Source organism: Parastagonospora nodorum (assembly GCF_000146915.1).
Source record: "Parastagonospora nodorum SN15 chromosome Unknown scaffold_3, whole genome shotgun sequence".
Classification (NCBI taxonomy): Eukaryota; Fungi; Ascomycota; class Dothideomycetes; order Pleosporales; family Phaeosphaeriaceae; genus Parastagonospora; species Parastagonospora nodorum.
In genome coordinates this window covers 1,173,232-1,193,738 of record NW_001884551.1, presented here as the reverse complement: position 1 = coordinate 1,193,738, position 20,507 = coordinate 1,173,232, and the positions used below count along the sequence as shown (strand labels likewise).

General features: G+C 50.1%; 10 protein-coding genes across 10 annotated transcripts; 3 read left to right on the top strand and 7 right to left on the bottom strand.

Annotated features, from left to right (window-relative positions):
* Positions 1-682: 682 nt before the first annotated feature.
* On the bottom strand, positions 683-1,386 carry SNOG_02360 (hypothetical protein; the record flags this gene model as incomplete). Its single annotated transcript, XM_001792916.1, has 3 exons — positions 683-684; positions 774-1,230; positions 1,288-1,386. Coding segments are annotated over 3 exons (558 nt in total).
* A 2,109-nt stretch (positions 1,387-3,495) lies between these two features.
* Positions 3,496-6,267, top strand: SNOG_02359 (hypothetical protein; the record flags this gene model as incomplete). The annotated part of the gene is made up of 2 exons (XM_001792915.1): positions 3,496-3,810; positions 3,877-6,267. 2 exons carry the CDS (start codon positions 3,496-3,498, stop codon positions 6,265-6,267), a joined length of 2,706 nt encoding a protein of 901 aa, XP_001792967.1.
* Positions 6,268-7,236: 969 nt separating this feature from the next.
* On the top strand, positions 7,237-8,493 carry SNOG_02358 (hypothetical protein; the record flags this gene model as incomplete). The annotated part of the gene is made up of 1 exon (XM_001792914.1): positions 7,237-8,493. One exon carries the CDS (start codon positions 7,237-7,239, stop codon positions 8,491-8,493), a length of 1,257 nt encoding a protein of 418 aa, XP_001792966.1.
* Positions 8,494-9,043: 550 nt separating this feature from the next.
* On the bottom strand, positions 9,044-10,141 carry SNOG_02357 (hypothetical protein; the record flags this gene model as incomplete). Its single annotated transcript, XM_001792913.1, has 1 exon — positions 9,044-10,141. The coding sequence occupies one exon, from the start codon at positions 10,139-10,141 to the stop codon at positions 9,044-9,046; it is 1,098 nt and encodes a 365-aa protein (XP_001792965.1).
* Positions 10,142-11,017: 876 nt separating this feature from the next.
* SNOG_02356 (hypothetical protein) lies at positions 11,018-11,365 on the bottom strand (the record flags this gene model as incomplete). The annotated part of the gene is made up of 1 exon (XM_001792912.1): positions 11,018-11,365. The coding sequence occupies one exon, from the start codon at positions 11,363-11,365 to the stop codon at positions 11,018-11,020; it is 348 nt and encodes a 115-aa protein (XP_001792964.1).
* A 702-nt stretch (positions 11,366-12,067) lies between these two features.
* On the bottom strand, positions 12,068-12,533 carry SNOG_02355 (hypothetical protein; the record flags this gene model as incomplete). Its single annotated transcript, XM_001792911.1, has 2 exons — positions 12,068-12,408; positions 12,500-12,533. 2 exons carry the CDS (start codon positions 12,531-12,533, stop codon positions 12,068-12,070), a joined length of 375 nt encoding a protein of 124 aa, XP_001792963.1.
* Positions 12,534-12,589: 56 nt separating this feature from the next.
* SNOG_02354 (hypothetical protein) lies at positions 12,590-13,137 on the bottom strand (the record flags this gene model as incomplete). The annotated part of the gene is made up of 2 exons (XM_001792910.1): positions 12,590-12,861; positions 12,915-13,137. 2 exons carry the CDS (start codon positions 13,135-13,137, stop codon positions 12,590-12,592), a joined length of 495 nt encoding a protein of 164 aa, XP_001792962.1.
* Positions 13,138-14,226: 1,089 nt separating this feature from the next.
* On the top strand, positions 14,227-15,469 carry SNOG_02353 (hypothetical protein; the record flags this gene model as incomplete). Its single annotated transcript, XM_001792909.1, has 4 exons — positions 14,227-14,460; positions 14,517-14,681; positions 14,738-15,037; positions 15,116-15,469. The coding sequence occupies 4 exons, from the start codon at positions 14,227-14,229 to the stop codon at positions 15,467-15,469; spliced, it is 1,053 nt and encodes a 350-aa protein (XP_001792961.1).
* Positions 15,470-16,820: 1,351 nt separating this feature from the next.
* SNOG_02352 (hypothetical protein) lies at positions 16,821-17,305 on the bottom strand (the record flags this gene model as incomplete). The annotated part of the gene is made up of 2 exons (XM_001792908.1): positions 16,821-16,909; positions 17,050-17,305. The coding sequence occupies 2 exons, from the start codon at positions 17,303-17,305 to the stop codon at positions 16,821-16,823; spliced, it is 345 nt and encodes a 114-aa protein (XP_001792960.1).
* A 572-nt stretch (positions 17,306-17,877) lies between these two features.
* SNOG_02351 (hypothetical protein) lies at positions 17,878-20,268 on the bottom strand (the record flags this gene model as incomplete). Its single annotated transcript, XM_001792907.1, has 1 exon — positions 17,878-20,268. The coding sequence occupies one exon, from the start codon at positions 20,266-20,268 to the stop codon at positions 17,878-17,880; it is 2,391 nt and encodes a 796-aa protein (XP_001792959.1).
* Between the last annotated feature and the right edge of the window lie 239 nt (positions 20,269-20,507).

Genomic DNA, 20,507 nt, shown 5'->3' with positions numbered 1-20,507 from the left:
GAGCGCGTCCGAGCTTCCTCCAATCGCGTCCCGCAGACCTCCGCTCCGCCGCAACTTCAACGAACACCACAGTCCTTCCTACATTGTTCTGTCGACATATAATGTGGTATATACAAAACACACAATTTGTATTCATAGCTGCGGGAACATGCCTTTTGAGCTACCTGTCGTGGTCATTTCTGGATGGAGCCCCGCGCGGTTGACGCAAAGCATCTGAATTAGATGGCCTTTGAGGCTCGCGTCATGTGCAGAGAGTGCGTCATTGGACTTTTGTTTTGTTTGCATAGAGCGTCATTATGCATTATCCCTTTCTAAAAGCACATGACATAGTCTGAAAGCAAGTGATCGCCAAGCGAGGGTATTACCAACACCGAAACGCCGCTATATCTGTCCACCATCCTCAAACTCTCGAAACTACTGGACTTCCGCCTTGGATGCTTATCACTCTCTGCACACTAGCCTGGCCAAGCGTCGGTGGCGGGCTCCATGGCTCCTCGACCACTCTGCTATATACGCTGCCCTTGTTGCTTGCCAAAGACGTCAGTGCAACTGTGTCCTCTGACGATGCGTTCGAGGCTTTGCGTGACCCCATTGCAGAGGCATGAGATTTGACAGAGGTCTTGATGTTGCGGATCAGAGGACGTAAGATGGCGACCGAAGCCGCAATGATGCCAGTGCCTGGTTCTGCAGTTGCCCAGATGGTTGCTTTGATCGTAGTTGCTGAATTTATCGTTAGCCAGCTCCGCGAGTGGGGTAGAGAGGTGGGTACATACATTTTAGTCCTGTTGGGACGTTAATCAAGCCTCTCAGATATACCATACGCATGATGCTAGACACACTACCCACAGCACCGAGGGCCATGACGATGCTAACGGAGATCTTGGAGCGCCGGTCGAGTTCGCTGTCTAGCAAGACGGTGATGGGGATCAGGACGAACGTCCAGTCGGCTATGACGTTGATTGCACCATACAGATAGCCAGTGGCGAGACCGAAGGCAGCCGGAAGACATTTCTGTGAGCCCAGAAGAGTGTCGGCAATTTTTGAGGGATCGCCACACGCAAAAATGGCAGTGAGGACGTAGAAGAGGCCGTATACAGCCGATATGGCGAGTAGATAATGAAAGAGCATGATCTGCCAGCGTTTCGTTAAGACGCGGAGGAAGAAGAGGCCCAGGGATATCTTCAATGTCGTAGTCGTGAGAATATAGAAGACTTCGCTCAGTTGAACGTACTACAGCGAGGTTAGCGAGATAGCCCAAACCCTGGGAAGAGTATGAGTGGAACTTACGACTAATGATACGCGAATATATTCGAAGTCAAACAGCTTCCTTTCGTGGGCTCGTAACGTTACGATGATGATGAAGGCGCAGTAGCAAGTGAACAGCATCTAGCAACGTCAGCATTTCCAAGCACCTCAATTATCCATTGTATCAGCCGAACAAGGGAAACACTCACCAGTGTCGCTACCATGGCAGCGTCGTCCCATCCAGGACTCCTAGTGATACGGAAACGCACCCATAATCGCAGACCCACCGTAATATACGACAGAGTGAGCAGCGTCAAGACCAAAACCCAAATGATCCGGCCCAACACAAACAACTCGTGGACTTTTGCGCCGTCCATGTCTGCGAGTATACCAACCACGACCACCGGGGACGAGAAGAAATATGCAATGACTGATTCTAAGAGGGCACCGTTGATAATAAGAACGCACGGAACGAAACAGCACTACCCTGGCTACAGCACACCCGGTGACCTTGACGGCACACGCATAAAGCGAGGCGTTAAACCCTCTTCAGGACATGTCACTTCTACAATGGGCGCCGATTGGATCCCGAGAGCGCCAGTGACCTGGACCGTTTACAGTGCTCTTCCCAGACGCATAATGTCTAGCGACATGGTCGAGCCGGAGTTTCGTCCAATAATTCCATTGGCAGGAAGTTCCAACAGTGTTTGGAACATGGGGTATTCTCGTGCTGGGATGGCTCAGATAACGTTTCTAGGAACATGCTTTCCGAGAGTCGGTAAAACACGTTTTGTTGTAGCTATGTCCCTGGCTCCCTTCTACGAACCGTTGCACGGATGAGATCTGACACCAGCATCTTGGTAAGTGTACCCTGGTGTAATGAAGTGCAGAGCCGCAATGTCACTGGGATGCAGTCTCCATCGCGATTTGAAATATCGTGAAACAGCCTCAAGAAAACGGCCTCAAGAAAAGAAGCATACCTTGCGGGATGTACAAGAAAAACGAGTATACAAAAGCAAGGATTGTCCAATTTATTGGCTTGTTTTCAATTGCTTGGCTGTATAAGTTCCGCTCCTACGGGGTGGTCAGATGATGAGATGGATGACGTTCAATCGCCGGCAAACATGAATGCTAACAACTCCGCCCCCCGAAGCGAGGCTACCGAGCCGAGGCTGATCATGTTTCGTTATTCCGTTGAACCATTGTATCGGCATGCGTTTCACGACGAGCGGCGCATCTCAAACGGCGCTAGAAAATGCACTCAACACATGTTTTATTGCTGTAACAGAAGGAGAATAATACACTTAATGGAATGAGAAAGCCTAAGGCTGCAAGTCGAGAATATAAGGGTGTTCATCAAGGCTTCGAGGAAGTTGAGGTCGGGGCGAGGCTTGGCAAGATGTGGAGACGGAGAAATGGTTCAACCGAGATCCGTCATTAGCGCCAAAATTTCCTTTGACCTTTCCTCAGTCGCGCTTTCTTCTGGCATTCCGTACACAATAACCCTCGACGCCATCGACAACGGCTGTCTTTGTCTTCCTTCGTCACATCGTAGTACGCCATAGCTTTGACTTGGCCACGCGTTAAACTTGCGCAGTTTCACCGACTTGACGTATTTTACGTCCCTCAAAATTCGAGGACCGCCATCAAAAGATGACCTTAGCAGTTCGAAGACCAATGCACTAACTTTGGACACTGTAACTTGAGGACTACAGTGGTACATCATCTAGTAAGTAGGCCTGCGTCTTTTCCACCCTTTTACCCTGATGAGAAAAAACAAATTCACAGACCTGTTCTGAACATTCAAACACCATGTGGATGTCGTTGTACTTATACCTGACTACCCAATATTTCCATTCAAATCATATTGCATCGCGTCACGGATAGCAAGACTGACCGCGAAAACAGATAGGAAAACCAGGCAACACGATATGATGAACAGTTGTAGCACGCTCATAACTAACGGGCCCTCACGTGCGGCATTGTAGAGATTCGATCTGGGTTACATTGCTACAATGTTCGAGAACAATGGCCTGCAAGAATGGTAGTCAATCCACGAGCGCGCTTTCCTTTCATGCCATCTTTCACGACTTCTACAATGACACGACTTGATACACATCGAATACCATCTCTTTGTTCAATCTATTTCTGTGCCTCCACGATGTCTTCATAAAGACCGTTGTACATTCACATATATGGCCATTTCGCTCTACACTATGCAGGATAGCAATTATAAAAACAACATCAGTAATGTCTCCTTCTACAACTCATCAGCAGGCACAGCCAGATCCGAGCGAACAGATCATTAGTGATCATCCCTTGGATTCTGACTCATCGTCTCTCATCACAAACATTCCCCAGCGCAACTCCATTTCAAGTCTTCCAGTCAAGTCTCCCTTGATGTCTCATTCACGTTCCGACAGCATTGCTAGCCGTCGCCAGTCCACTCAAGCAGGTTCTCGTGTGCAGGGCCAGGCTCAGGCCACTTTTGCAGTTCCTGAGGACGCCGATTTCACGAACTGGGAGTTCGATCCGGAGTTTGCCCTCCATCTTGATTCTTTAGCGGTAGGTCTCAAAAGCTCATTCTCTGCTGAGTATCCTAACGTTTGGCAGCACGGACAACCTATACAGCCCGTACAGCTTGTACCCTTCCAAGGCGGAAATTTCCAGCAGGACGTCTATGTTCCCTACTCACACACACAGCCACAACCGCAGTTGTACGGCAATCAGTATGGTACTTCGGATACTATTGACCCTGTTCTGTACATGTCGCAGCCCCAGTTTCAGTACTCGCAGCCTACTGGCCTGCAGGGTACGCCGGGACTCACTGCTCTGCCGGACATGACTGACGACGTGTTCGTGCCAATGCCAGATGCACAGACTGGGTCTGCGTATCCTCAGCAAGGCATGCAGATGACGCACACATACGATGACCCATCAGTTATGCAGCGTTCACAGCCACAGCCATACTATGTCAGCCCAGACTACACACAGAGTGTGCAGCAGTATCCTGTACAGCAATCAGCTCAGCGACCTCGTTCCTACTCGGTCTCTGGCCGAGGCACACCCTCCCACACTCGCCCCCAAACCACAGCCCCGGCCCGAGAAGCCTACGAGTCTGATTCTGACAGTGACCTGGTCACCAAGTCAGCACTTCCCGGCAAGAAGTCTCGCGCTGGATCTGGTCTTTCGAGCAACAGCTCTCTTGGCAAGCAGCCTTCCACAAAAGTTGTCAAGCGAACTGGTCAGAAGCCTCAAAAGGATAAGAAGAAGACATGGGTGCGCATTAACACTGCCACTCGGGGCGAGACCACGCGCACAGGTCGTATCAACCAAGAGGCCGAGGAGGATCGCGGGTATTTGTACCAGCCTCTACCAGTCGGCACTTGGAGCACACCTAACGACAAGTACACATACGAGTACAAGCACGATGCCGTTTCCAAGCTGGACGAGCTGTTAGACAACGAGATGTCTGCTCGGAAGATCATGGCTTACATCATGAAATTTCCTAGTGAGCATCTTAAGCTTTGGATTCAGGTCACCCCATCAGACGCGGCTCGTCGCTATGCCTCTCAGGAGCACTCCAAGTGCTTGTTTAGTGAGTGCCCTACTCGTCAGTACAACAAGCACGGCAACATTCAGCCCGGCCACTACCGAGTCGCCTTTGACGAGAAGTACTTGACGCTCAGGCAGCACAAGTCCAATCCCAACAAGGCCCTCGATCCTTATGACTGCACTGGCTTCGTGCATCTGACTTGTCTCGAGCGCTTCTGTGACTTTGAGGCGATTTGCAGACAGACCAACGTCGAGGTCGACGAGCGCGAAGAGTTCCCGCGGGAGAGCTCTATCGCTAGGTGGACCATGGCTAAGCGCCCCGAGACAGCCCTCGCGAAGTACTTCGTGAAGGCCTGCCGGAAGGACAAGCTTCGCGAGTCAGAGCATTTCAAGGACTATCCTGTTCACGTGTCATCCCGTGAGGCCAAAGACTTCGACCACACGCTGACCAAGGCTCTCGTCGAGGTCAACTCTGCTAACCGCACACGCTCACAGAAGCGCCAATTTGTCTGCCGTAAGCTTGCCCCTGGGCAGCTCATCATCAACGGAGGCGATCTGGAGGTCGCCATGCTCGAGGAGAGGGTCAAGAAGTTGAGCTCTTTCAAGGACTATTGCAAGACCAACAGCATCAAGCCCAAGGACGCCAATCTTGAGCTCTTCTACGTCGACTTCTATGGCGGCATTGTCAATCGACGCATCGCCGAGTGCATGGCCCTCCGGAAGGAGCTCGAGGATGAGGATGCTGCCGGTACCTCTCGCAAGAAGGGTAAAGGCAAGGCCGCTGCTGATCCTTCTACTCGCACCACAAAGCGCAAGGTTGTGGTTCTTGACGACGAGTCCGACTCGGAGCCAGAGTTCTATCAGACTCGTGCTATGCCCTCTTATCCTCGCCGTGAGGATTTTGACGATCTATACCAGCCTGGTCCTGATGTCGAGTCCCCGCATGGCACGCGCTCTTCTCCTCGCAAGCGCCAGCGCGTCAACTACTCCGTCGATGCCGCCCAGCAGCAGCTGTTGCCTCCACTGCCTCCGCTACCCAACACTCCACCTCCACCTGTTGCACCACTCCAGGCGCCCGAACCGTATGCTGACCAGGGCTACGAGGCTGCACAGATCCCTCGCCACGAGTCTTTCTCGCAGTTCTTCGTACAGAATGGCAGCAAATACGACATTGAAAACTGGGACGCACAATCAGACGTGGTCCCGACATCCGTACGCCGGGACTCGCTTGAGTACGCCGAGCTGATGAAGACCCTTCTTCGTCGCAAGTCTAGCACTCTGTCTCATGGACCACAGCACGCCGGTATCATGAAGCGGTCTCAGCGTAAGCCTAGCCATGGTCGTCAGGCCAGCTTCGCCCTCCAGCCCGTCTCCGAGAGCAAAGAATTTGCCATGAACGACCCGCCTAGCCAGATGGCAGCTACACCTACTCGGCGCAGCGTCCGCCTTGCTAGCCGTGGTTCGTAAGGCTCTTTGTCTCTTGCTCTCTCACCCACTCCTCCCTTTGTTCCCTGACAGCTGTTGTATGTGTTATCCATGAAAGGCGTCAGGGTCGTGCTGAATGTTTGCTTTGTTTGGGAGTCTGGAGAGCGTTTCAAGGCGCTTGGTATACCCCCTTTTGTAGTTTGTTGTTCCTAGATTGTGCACGATGGGCTGGCCTCGATCGTGTGAAATATACCTGCTGATCAAATCTTGACTTCTTAAACAAGTGACCCTCGTGATCTACTTTTAGTACACATGCTACACTTTTACTTTGCTTCATCAGTAGATATAGTACACAGTTTACTTTGCTTAGGTTGCGTAGGAAGTAACGATCATCTCTCTAGGTGGAGACATGGCGTAGAAGATTTATAGATATTCTGTTAAGCCATTATGGATTTCAAGACTTATCCGATTTGGCGGACGATCCGCGAAGCAAGTACTCACAAATGCATGGGCATAATATGTTGTCCACTATTCGAAACACTTGGTCACTCATCCTTACTTTAGCATCTTCGTCCGTAATCGCATTTGGTGTTGCGCGTTTAGTGTTGCTGCTTATCTCGCAGTCGCTCCTGCCATTGATGTCAAGAGAGATTCGACCGCCCACGTGGAAGTGGTTGAACTCGTCTATGGATACCCGCACATCATGGTACATTATTTACGCCAATCGCAGCGAGCACGTGGAAACCCACTTATGAAAAGGTGTCAACATCTCAAAGCAAGTCATGATTGTTGTTTTCACTTCCTCCCTGTCAAACGCTCCGGCAGCAACTTTCTGCTTTGCAGCCTGTCGCCGTTTGCACTCTCACTATGACATCGAAAGCCGATAATCCCCCGCCGAGAGCCCCTCTGCCTTTTTCACCTCCCGCACCTCACCAGAAAACCTACCACCCGATCTACTCTGCCCCAGAAGAAGTCCCCTCAACTCCATTTCGACCGTCACTTATCATAGCAATGGGTGGCATTCTTTACCTTCTCGCGGGGATCCTCGCCATCTGCAGCCCTGTGGTCAGCAGTGTCCTCCTCCCTGGCCCAGACGACCAGCACCAGTACAAAATCGCGGTCGCTGATATCGAGCTCATCGATACAATGCGCAAGGACCCTCACAGCCAGGATGAAGACCGCAAGATCATGGTCAGCTTGTTCATGCCGGTACCGGTTGCGAATTGCGCGAAAGAGGTCGAGCGCCCGTACATGAGCTCTCCAGCTGCCATCATCGCCGATTTCCAGATGCTCGGTGACACTCCCGTTGGTGTCTTTGACAAGATAGCGTACACAGTTTGTTCCAGTGGGAACTCTCCAATCAACATGTCCGACATTCCCGTCGTCGTCCTCGAGCCACACACCGACACTAGCAGACTGCTTTACGCTAACCTGGCGCGGTACATGACTGCCAATAACGTCGCAGTTGTCTTGATTGACCATCCATATGATTCTTCCGTCGTCGAGTTCCCAGACAAGTCAGTCGTGTACCAGAACGGCGCCACAGGTCTATCCAACTACTCACCTCTTATGGAATGGAACTCAACCGTCGAAACTGCCGTGTCCATCCGTATCGCCGACATTAAATTTGCCCTCTCTCAGCTCGGAGACGCTAGCAAAGTCACCAAGAACTTTCCCGACTTCCAGTTCAGCGGCACCCTCAACACGACAGGCTACTCTGTCGTCGGCCATGGCCTCGGCGGCACCGTTGCCACCTCCCTCAGCACCGAGGACCCTAACGTCATTATCTCCATCAATCTCTCCGGCTCAGCCCCGCCTTTGAACCATACCTCCGCTGCGCCCATTTTCTTCATCGGCCGCTCCGACTTCCGCCGCAACAACGACATCCTCTGGCCTTCATTCTGGACGCACCTGACCGGGCCTGCCACAGAATTCGACCTCGCCAACAGCGGCATCATGGACTTCACTGACTTGCCTATCGTAGTTGAAGCCTCGAACCGACGGGGTTTGAAGGGCCACGGAGTAGGTGAATCAGGCGCTGCCGGAAATCACGCGATCCAGTGCTTTGTGGAGGGCATCCTGGCGGATAACCTACACAACAATGATGGTGGAGTGAGGAATTGCATACACATATTTGGTGATCGCATGGCGCCTTACATGCTGGGACGACCGATGGAAGCTATCGATAAGCGCTCGAGCGCGAAGTCGAGGAGGTCCAACGTTGCTGCGGCTTGGAGGCATACGATGGAGAACTGGGGATTCTTGTGAGATATCTGCTTGTATTTGGCCGTGTTAGACTTCACTTCAACGTAGAAGTGGCCTTACAAATTACTTCAAGTGTGGGATCTTAGACTGTAAACATGAAGATGAATGAAGCCTTCTCATCTTACTCTTCTCCCCTCTATTTGATCAGTGAGCGTGTGGCTTTTGGAGTTTTGAATTCAGATATAGAACAGCCCTGTATATAGTCCCCCTCGAGCACATATCATGGTCTTGAGCGTCAGATGCCGTGATGGCTTCCTCGCAGATCTTGCGTCATGAGACATGGCCTTTCTCAAGTACTTCCTTTTGACGAAACCCAATGCATTTCGACTTATCAATATACACTATGGGCTATTGGATAGAGCATTGACTTTAGACATTTCTCACTCAACTTTGCAACGTGAGACCTCTGTTGCCTTTGATATATCTTACTGTACAGAACAGTATTGCTGCGAAAAGAAAAGAAAACTAAGACTCTATATTTCAAAACAAGCCCAAATTCAAAAGCTGCCAAAACGCGGCCTCTTCTCAATCTTATCAACGGACCAAGTTTATACTACTTTTCCGGCTTCTCACCACGAAGGCAGTTCTTCCAATTCTTATTCTGCGATACTTCCTTGGCTTTGTCCTTTTGCTCTGCGCGGCTGAGTTTAGATTCGCCAGGTTTCTTCAAGTTGGGCTTGCGCGTTGAAAAGAATTTAGTCGCTCGGGCGGCTGCCTGACCGACCTGGCCAGCTGCTCTAGTCGCCGCTGCCGCAATGGCGCGGCCAATGGTTACAAAGCCCGCAATAATGTCGCCAAAAATGTCGCGCTTGTCTGCACCCTGCTCGGAAATACCCGAATCTGTCTCGGTCTCATTGTCCACGTCTTGCAGGTCAATCGAACGCTTTGCGTTGGCTGCATCTCCAACCTGCAGAAACTGATTCACATAGTCCTCGCCGGTAATGTCGTTCAAGTCGTCGGGCATAGTCTTGTCTAGATAATTGTCATCGATATCTGTGCCAGGCCAGAGATCGAGCGTATCACTGTCGATGCCATCGAGCAAGTCTTCTGAAAAACCCCCGTCGGCCATTTCGAGCATGGCCTGGGTACCAATAGCTGCAGCAACCAGGGGAAGACACTGCGCAATGCGACGAAGCTTTTTGTTATTCAGCCGGTCTCGTCTTGTTGCGTCCTTCTTTTCCCATTCCGTAGTCTTTGCAGGCTTCTTCTGTTGGATGCGCTCCTTGATCTTGTCTTTGAAGTCCTTCATCATTTGCTGGGCCTTTTCTTTAATCTTGTCCTTGTAGGTCTTCTTCTTCTCTTCATCTTTGATGTCCTTGTCCTGGATGCAAATGGTATGAGTGGGATCTGCCTTCATGAGTGGCGGGCATCGTTTGCACTTGCTGGCATTGGTGGGATCTCTGATCTTCTTCTTCTTGCACTTGGCCTTCCTATCACAGGCATTGCCAGAATCGGGCGCTCTTGCGGTTAGCTCAACCGGACTGGGTTGTAGATGATTTTCATGGGTGGCTGGTGTTCCCTTTTGCCACACATCGAGTTCACTGGCTCTTCCAACATGCTTGAGGGGTGCAATGGCTTCAAGTGGTACATGGGCAGCCACCAAGTGGTTGAGTAGAAATAAAATGGCCTGACAAGTCTTTGTGATGCGCATGATGAAGAAACGAGGTTGCTTGTGATGTGATGGGAAATAAATCGATTGTAGAGAATGATGAGACCATGGTTATAACTACACAGGTTTTATACGTTTGCCTGGAGTCGGCACTCACTAGGTAGTATTTTGGTAGGCGAGGCGCATAGTGTTGGAATTGCTATTTTGATAAATTTCATAGCGGATAGTGATATAATCTGACTGAAAGCAGGCAAACCCTACAACTCGCTCCATCGTCATGCCCGCCTACATGTTGGATCATAGGCACAGCCTGCACGTGGGTTATTGAGACAAACAGGCCATGTACATATGCTAACACTATACTAAGCCTGGGGCAAAGCGCTTACAGGAACTAAGCCATTTCCGGGCGTACGCTTAGTGAGCTTGTAATATGGCAACTGGTCTGCGGCACGGAACACCGCCCGGAACACGACAGCCCCACACTAGACTGTATGAAAATGGTTGCACAGCTTTATCGCTGGGTTTTGTCTCATCGCGACTATTTTTACAAAGACGTGTATCACATTTATACTCCAGGGTCTAGGATATGCGTAATGGATATACACGAGTTTACTGCCGAGTGCAAGGGCTATCTAGGTACCCGACATGGTCTAGGACCGTCGTAGTGGCAACGAGAAGCAGAGGAAGAAAGAATCAACAATTTGCAAGATGCAATATCTAAGTGATTTGATGATATTTGATGTGGTTGTAATTCTTGGTATTTCAAACCCCGACTTGTAATACAGAAATGAAAGCGATGGGAAAAAGCAAAACGCAATTTGTCGCACACCCAATGATACAATGACCATTTGAGTCAAAAAAAAGCACTACATCTGTACCGTTCCATGTTGCATTTCCTCAGACCAAAGCACTCAAATCCTAAACCTTCCACAACTCCCAGACTTCATAACTGCCATAGTTGGCAGTAAAGCAACCATCGTCGCTGAACCCGTCGCCGTTGTTCATAATATCTTTAGGATTGCAGTCAGAGCCGCTAAAAAAGACGACTGCGTTTCCAAAGTCCTTGTCGTTGTCGGCAGCCCTGACTACGACTGATGCGGCATTTCCAGCAAAGCCTCGTTGACAGCCAGAAGTGGGATTAACATCTGCTTTGCCGAGTCCTCCACCACGACATTGTATGCCGGTGTAATGGGTCATTGTATAGGCATTGCCCCAGGCCGAAAGAGTTGTCAGAGTGACGAGGACGTTCAAGTTGAAAGAGAGCATTTTGAAATGTATGCAAAGGCAATGAATCGGCTTTTAAATATCGTATAACAGATGGGTAAAGTGTATAGTGTGTTGACGAGAGTGATGTGGCGGAGGAGGAAGAAGAAGAATATGTCGAATGTATCGGTGCATCAATAGAGAGTGCTTGAGAGGGCTACCTATGTAGACCCCAGGACCTCAAGCCAACTCGTGGCTTTAATTATAGCATACAATTCAAGTAATCTCTGACTTAGTGCAGAGCAGTCTCCGGGTCCTGTGCGCCAGCCTGCAAAAGGCTGTGCTGCCAACATGTTGGTCATTTTCAGGGCGGCTGAATCTTGTCCCCGAGCGCTTGCATTCAGTTAGCCACGTTCTGTAATTTTACGCCCGAGGCATGAAAAATCTATTCTAGACTACAATTCATGCGGCATTGGCGCGATGGAGACTGTTGATTCATACTCGTGCATATGTGCTCATGTGACAGGTTGGTCTTGCGCAATATTGTCCTCGACCAACAACGACTATCGCTTACGATGTTCTCGTACCACGGTAGGGTGCTGAAACTGCATTGCGCCATCAATTTGAGCGGAAATCATTGCGAACAAGGTAACAGTGCACAATTCACAAGGTGGGCTTAGCATACACATCCTCATATAGTCTACGCTTTGAGTCCATTAATGTGAACCTCAAAATGGGATTTAATTCCAAATATAGCTTCGCAATCTATTCAACGCCACCAAGCTCGACAACCAGTTGGTTAAAGGGTTTGAATTCCTGTGGAGTCAGGTTGTACGGATCTTCAATGTCCTTGCGAGGCAATTTTGCCCCATGATCTATCAAGTATCGGATCATCTTTTCGGATTTTGCATACACTGCCATATGCAATGCTGGCAAGGGCGCTGCCCGATTTTCCCGAATATCACGATTCCAGTCTTCCACACTTTCGTTTACATTGGCTCCGGCTTCCACCAACATCTTTACAGTCTCGAAGTCTTGCTTCTTGGTTGCCAGTTGAAGGGTTCCCGAGTTTGTGAACCAATCGATTCCAAAATGGTCCAATAGAACTCTAAATGTGGGAGCTCCTGGCCAGGCTGGTTGGTAACCCGAGAATAAACCTCGAGCGCTCGCGGTGTGCGACCACCGTGGTCAACCCACCAGCGGGTGCACTGGGGTCCCATGTTGAGCACATAGTGCCAAGTCGCCCATTTGTTCAACTGCTCCCTGTCTGTACGCCACTGTCGAAAGTCAAAGTCGTAGAGAACATTGAGCCATTCTGTGGATGGGTTTTTTTCGGTCCGACAATCCAAGATCCTGTTGCACTCGTTGTAACCCGTGAGCCTGTATCCCATAGAAAGGCAGAGCCGGAGTAGCTGTGCATTCTCCAGTCTCCTTTGCAATCTCAACAAGAGGGCAGAGGTATGTTTCCGAAGCCAACATCGAAGAGCTGAGCAATTCTTGCACAGCGGAAAAGTTGCCTTGGAAAGCGCTCACAAAAATGGAATACACAAGTGCAGTTTCTGAAACTTAGAGTCAAAATCATGCCACAGGTAATTAGGAGCAGTGCACTCACCACCTTCATTGAGCGGCTCAAAGTCTTTGCCCAGCACAATTTTTCGGACTTCATCTTCGAAACCCGCGTAAAGGAAAGGTCGGTTTCCTTCGGCATCTGTCTCGTGTCTCATTCCCTCATAATGTGCCACAATGTGCTTCAAGTATTCTTCAAGCTGGATTCGGCCCTCGGTTCGCAAGTCGTATGCTTCCCTAAAACAAATAGAGCTCTTCGGCATGGCCATGATGATTAATATCGAGGTTGTCAAAAGCTGTAGAAAGCGTTGAGCAGGCCCGGAGAGCATGCGTCAAAACTCCAACGGATTCAAAGTGATAGTATCGCTGGGTCAGTAGAGTGAAAAGCGTCAGACAGGGTCGCGTGGCAAGACTGAGGTGCAGCCTAAATGCTTGGCTATCTTGTTTGGGCTCGCTTACCTGGCGCAGTCGCGTTAAAGCGATATGTTGGTAAGATTGTCGCCCCGTTAGTTTTAGAAAACTTCGCGTAAGACAGCCAGCGCCTAAAGTCTCGAGGTCGGCACAGCGTTCCCAACTAGACGAGGCTTGTTTAAGCAAAAGGGTAAGAGCACGACTGTATTTGCGATAGTTGTTTCAGGCTCTTTCAGGAGCTGACTGAAGACCGTGCAGGCTGCCACTAAAAGTGCGTGGCACATGCTTGCCTCGTCGGCGCCTTGTGAAGACTGCTACTGCAGACCAGCGGTACGCACCTGATGCCAAACTGACACTTCTAGTGGTACAACTCTGCCACGATTGGCTATGGCCCTTGTGATTTCTACGCGCGGGGGCGTTGCTCCAACATGTTCGAGGGCATGCGCAAACCGACATTCCCAACATGTTCGAGAGCATGGGGAAAATGACAGTTCCAACATGCTCACTGTGGACATCATGTTCCCAGGAAGTCATCCTGAATTGAAATTGTACGCCCTAAGGCAATGAAACCAGTTGGCTATTCTATTTTGAACCGTAACAAAGCTTCCATAATGTCTTACCTCAGGCTCTGTCTCCCTTTGAAACACACACGAGTAAGGATGCTGTGAGGTTTGCACAGCCTTGTTGCAGTAAACCAACGTCTTTGCCACATATGAAGTATCTATCTAGGTAATATATTCATGGAGGCTTGATTTTCGGCTGTGCAGATGTAGAGGTTATATACAGGTCGACTACATCTGAGGTTCGGCTTCTATCAGACTTGTACAACCACTTCACATCTGTACCCACCCTTTTTGTAAAGCGCTTGTACAACCCGCAAATTTCACCATATTTGAAGTTTTTAGCAAAATTCTGGTTCCTCTTTTTCTTTGCCGTTGCCAATCACCATGAAGCTGCTACCCGTGATTCTCTTGGTCTGGATCCACATCAAGTCGGCCAATTCCTTACCAATTGAGGAAACTCCTGGCTTTACCCCATGGCCAATTGAGAAACGAGGAGTCATTGCCGAAGACGTCTTTTCTAATGCCCAGTTTGGTGCCAAATTCGGCGTCCAAGACGATACGTGCAGAGGACATTTGCCGAAACCAGGTTGTTGGACCATGATGGATGCTACTGTTGATGTGAGTGGCCCGGGAAAGGAAACTCAAGTGTCTACCTCTGATGCTAAAACTTTCAGAAATTCCTTGCAAACCGAGCCGCAAAGACCAAGGACTGCACAGTACCATGTCTCTTTTACACCTCCGGACTATCAGGTGCAGCAGAAAGAGAAGGCAACTTTGTATTGAGGGCAGCCCTGGGTGCAGCTGCTACTGAAGGACCTCGCAAATATCAGACGATTTGGGTATGTTTGACCAGTAGCTACGCGCATTGACATTTTTTTGACTTTATCTTTCACAGGACTTGCATGATAAAAAGTTTTATCCAAATCCAAAGAATTGGGAAGAGACTCCGGAAGCTAGATGCATCTATGAGGATGCGTTGAAAACAGATATGGGTAACAAGATCAACGGATGTCAACGATTATACTTCATGGCCATGTCAAAGGCCATGGCAATGGAATGTACTGGAGAAGTCTTTGTGATGACTACTGCCGATTTGCAGCAGGAAAAGAACGTGCCAGAAAATGGTATCTGGTGGGAGACTGAATTTCCGACCTTGATTGACGGTAACCGACCACAGGACAAGAAAGTCACAAAAGTCAGTATACCCTTTGCTGCAAAATGGAAGGAGAAAAGAATGTAAACTAATGTCTTCCGTTAGATTACGTACCTTCAGGTGCCTGAGCTCACCGAAGAAGAGTACAAAGCCCTTACTCCTGAACAAAGAAGTGTACCCCCCGAGATCGTGCACGAGGCAGAGTATTGGCCCACTGGACACGGTGCTACTCAATTAAATGGAAAGAAGACCACACGGGCGACGAGCGGGCTCGAGGTCACTCAATCTCATTCCAGCTCCATTCAAGACAATGTCTCCGCTACTTCGAACCAATCGCCAGACATGCTCTACGAAGAGATTGCCAAGAGAGCGGATCGCGAAGACGGTGAGATTTTGGAACCCGAAGATGAAGACTATCCATACCCCTATTCTATTGACAACATGGTGGAGTTCTATGGGGGCATCAAATGGTAAGGTCTATCCTCGGCCTTCTATGGAAGAATTCACGCGCTAGATCCTCGTGTGATGGGAGTTCTGAAGAGCAGGAATTTCAGGGACACCGACTCGGCGCGGATCTTCGATACTAATGTACGAATTGAGAGATCTTGGGTGAGTTGGTGGAGAAAGGAATCTTGGAGAACCTGTCGATGAGTGGACTTGAGACACATGTGTCCAGGAGAAGTTTGTGAAGGCAGGAATCAAGATACAGATATTTGACTTAGTGTGAAGGCATGGCTTCGTCTTGCGGGAACGGATTTTAAATTTGTACGGCTATGAGTTCAAGTCTGTTGTCGAACATGTCAGTGAAAACGTCCGGGAATCCAATCTAGAACGCATCCATCCCGCCCCATTTACATTCACCAATTCTAGTAAACTCGGTCCCGTAATATGCGAGGCAGACTAATCATCCGTCCTGTCCTGGCCACGCTCATTGGGGAAGTGAAGGGAACTTCCTCAAATGAAAGCAGGTTCCTTCTACAACATTTGATCAATTGTGGGATTGGCAGCTCCATCGGCCTCGCGTTGATGACCCTAGTTGAAGGTGTGGTGAAAGCCACCTGGGATGATGGTTTTTGGCTGACACATGGTCGATTAGGGGACGGGCGATGGCGGCAGTGGCAAGGAAGATGATGAGTTCGAGGCGCATTTTGATTGAAATTGACGAGGAGTGGTTAGGAAAGATGATGTTGACTGCTATTGACATGCTTTGTTGCATCGGGAGTGATACGCTTTTTACGAGCATGCGATTCCGCGGTTCTGGAGCGAAGAACTCACTTTTTGTACCAGCGTACAAAGTTCAATCGCACAGGATTTGTCACCATTGCAGATTATACCAGAGAATCAGATAACCGATGATTTGTGTAAATTTCTGAGCCTTTCATCTCGACTGGCCGTTCCGGAAGGGAACTGAAGTTTGTATCATGAAGCGGGACTGGGATCGCGGTTGCGACCGATGTAGTGATAAGAATGATTTGGGGTCGCATCTTGGTATAGTTGCTCTCAGTCAATTGATCGAAACTTGCAATATTCGGTCGGCGTGTTTGACTTGTCAGGTCGGTCTAGAGTTGAGCCACGAATGCGGCTTTTCAAGCGGACTTTAAGTCTACCTTTAGTAGTAACATTCATGTCACCTGAGCAGTGCTACTCTATATATAGGCTCCGCGATCGATGCAGTAAGTGACGTGTACAGTACATCACTCCCAAGAAATCGATCTCTCGGACAAGAATGGACGCAAAGCTCCAAACACACTAGCCTAAGTCGTCACTGCCGTACAGATCTTTCCGTTCGCAGCAAACACATATCCAGCACTGCAGCATCGCGATCTCAATAACCTGCGAAGATGATTTGATCATTACCGCAATGATCGTAAGGCTGGCGAATCATGCTCCCAGATCTTCTATACCAGTACACGTCTGAACACGTCACAGATGTGATGGAATGTGATTGTGCAAACCTCGTACAACCCAGCTCTCCCATTCCAAAGCCATACGCCCTCCCGCCCTCTCCCCCCTCCAACAATCTTTTCAAGTATATCTCCAACACGGCCCTGTACCCGCATACGACGGCGACCAATCTCGCGCAAGCGCGACAGGGCGGGGCGTCTGTGATTCCATCAGCGGTGCGCCCAACAATCTGAATGAGCGGAACGAGACCTGTGAAAAGGGCAGTGTAAAGCGCGGCAGCTTAGGTTTCCGCACGACTCGTCTGTGTCCCGTGCGGTCCAGGATTTGGAGCTCGACGTCAACAGAAGCGCCCACGGGCACGCTGGCCCAAGGCAGGATGAGAGAGAAAGCGCCGAAGAGCTGCATCGCGGGTATATGTGGAATAAAGGAGTGTTTTGTTGCTTAACAGATGCCATGGTAGCAAGGTTTTATAACAACGCATACGATCAGCGTGGCAAACTCTTGTTTGAACAAGTATGCGTTTCGCAGCTGTTGTAGCGGCTTTGCTTGTACACATTTCTATGGCGCCGGTCATTATTAGATGGCCTGAGCCAATCAATGCTTCTCTGGATCCTATCGCCATTTCCCTACAAGCATGGAAAACCCTTCTTTCTTTTCGATTTAGCGACTGGCTCTGTTTTATAACGCCGAAGACATGGGTAGTATAAATTCTAGATGCGAGCGATTTAATATAGGTGGAGAATAATTGCGCTGCCATTCGTTGCGCAAGAAGATGAGATATGCAAACACTAGATCTACCCGAAGAACGCCGCGGAATGCTTGCGTTACTAGACACACTACCCAATCGTACATCATGCCTGTTTACTTTTTGGCGTGTATTATACAACGTCACTTCCGTAGGTTGAGATGACTTCCACCCTTCTTCCCTCCACACCCCGCATTTTGCACCCCCTTAGCCTGTATTATACAACGTCACTCTAACTCTCAGCATCGTCCGTGTGTACAACTGACGTCCACCCCTCTTCCCTCCACATCCCACTCTTCCCACCCTCCTTTAGCACAACCCTCACATCGCAAATCCGCTGAAACCTATCCACAGCCTTGCACATGTCCACCACGCTCAGCGCTGCGCCCATGACGCTCGTCAGCGCCTCCATTTCCACGCCCGTTGGGCCCGTGCAACTGACGCGTGCTTCGATATGTACACCGCCGTAGCTGTCGTCCGTCTCGCCAGGCGAAAGGACTTTCAGTTCGACGCCTACACTGGTGAGGGCAATCGGATGACATAGTGGGATGAGGTCGGGGCATTTCTTGGCGGCCATGATGCCTGCGATGCGGGAGACGCTGAGGACGTCGCCCTTTTTCAGGGTGTTGGATTTAATGAGGCTGAAGGGTGTGTGGTTTGTGAAGTATACTGTTCCGACGGCGATGGCGGTGCGGATGGTATGCGCTTTGGCGGAGACGGAGACCATGTGTGCTGAGCCTGATGGTGTAAGATGGGGGAGTTGAGACGCAGGGGAAGCTGCTGCCGACACTGATGCTGAAGGTGCTATTGGCTTCTCCGACTCTGGTGCAGGCGCAGGGTCAACTGGTGGGCGGGATGAGGTGGAGTAGAGACGGCGTGAGAGTGATGCAAGCGGGGAATTTGAGGGCTTCTTTGTGGACGTGCTGGTTGGCGCAGGCTTCGTGCTGTCCTCTGGAGCGTCGGTCTCGGTATAGGTGTCGTCCGCGCGCAAGAAACCCAGTCCACCAATATCCCATTCTTCTTCGTCGATAGCGTCATCTAGTTCTTCAATCACCGTTGCCTGCTTTTCTACAGCGCTGACCAATTTTTCTAGTTCCGTTTCGTCCTGGACAGACTTCTTTGCCACTTCTGGTGACAGTTCTCCTGCTACTTCTAGCGACTGTTCGTCGTTTCCTGTCAACTCGTGACCAGAATCCGCTTTTTTTGAGGCTTCACGCGCTTCAAGTATACGCTTCCACTTTTCCGCCATGCGCTCCGCCGACTCATTACTCAGGTTGTGGTCCCTCACCATCTGGTCCATAAAACTCCGGAGTTCTGCATCTGTCTTGTCCATGCCGATCGATGAAAGAGAGCGTGCTTCCCATCGACCGACCAAGACCTTGAGCCACGACTGCAGGGTATTACGATTCTTATTCTCTTCGACTGTGAAAGGTGCCTGGTCAATGCGGGGGTATGACTCGCGCAGACGGGCTTGCATTGCAATGATCTGTTCTTGCAATGATGCGGTGCCGGCATTCAGGGAGAGAGTCAGATTCTCGTCAATTTGTATCTTGCCTGATGCTGGCACCTTGAGATGCACGCCGTCTTTCGGTCTGGAGAGCTTTTTGGACTGAGACTGCATAGCGACATCCACGCTCTGTTGTGATACTACTTGCTTCAGCTGAGACTGAGCGGGACTCGATCCTTTTCTAGCTTTAGTGGGAGACTTGCTCGTCGAGTCAAGCCCATGTCCGCTCGCAGCGATAAGCTCTTCAAGGCCGTTACTTGCTGGCGACCGTACGTTCTCCTTCTCAGGGATTATGTTTCGGAGGGGTTGCTCTGCTCGATCGCTACGTGGTGCCACCGGTGCGTCGTTCCTCCCAGCAATCCTGTTCTGGCGGCGATCCCCGTCCTGCTCGCTGCGTATCGCTGCTTCGGTCAATTTACTGATCCTGTTTTCAAAGTTTCTCTTCGCCTCAACTTTTTTAACAGCCAATTTCAGGATATCGTCTAGATCCGCGTCTGGTTCTTTCTCATCCCTTGCTTCTCGTTGTTCCTTCCGGGCTGTGGCTTTGGACTCGTCCACCTCCTGAAGTCTCCTGAGAACGTCTTTCTTTTCGGCAAGTAGATCAAGTCTCCTTGTTTCCAGTTCCTTCAGTTTCTTGGCTCGCTCGATATTTGGCGCCTCATCTTCGGCTACTTGCTCCTCCTCGCCAGCGTGCATCGTTTCCAGCTGTTGGATGACTCCTTGGTACTCAGACTCAACCTCACGCCACTCCTCACGCGCCTCTTCTAGCCTTTTTCGACGCTTACTCTGGCGCCATTTTGCGCGCTTGGTAAGCTTTGCGCTTGGCGTCAAAGTATCATCTTGCGTGTTTGTCCCGGATGGGTTCTCTGCCAGGCTGTGCTTCAATCGCCCTTCGAGACGCTCTACTTCAGCAGCAAGCTTCCTAGCCCGTACACCCAAACCATGTTGAGATCTGGATTCAGGTTGTTCATCGACCGGTCCGTAGCGAGGCGGCTTTTTGTCGTTGACATCTTCACTTTGGTGTGGAACATCCTCATCATTCAGAAAACCAGTCCCGATATCCCTGTTGAAATCCATCTGGTGTCCAAGATCAGAGCTGCTGCCGCCTGCGGCCATGAGTGCCACGAAGATTTCACTTCGATTCCTCCTCCAGAAATCTTTCTCAGCAGGACCAAAGCGCGAAATGAGCCGCATATGCCGCAACCGGGTAGCTCTCGCATCCATTGGGTCCATAGAATTTTCCTCAATGACGCTCAGCTTGAGCTTTGATTTTTCCTTGCAACCCCGAACCCACAATAGAGCGCCAGCAACGAGGCGCCAGTATTCATTGTACTCCGGGACCATTCACTTTGCAA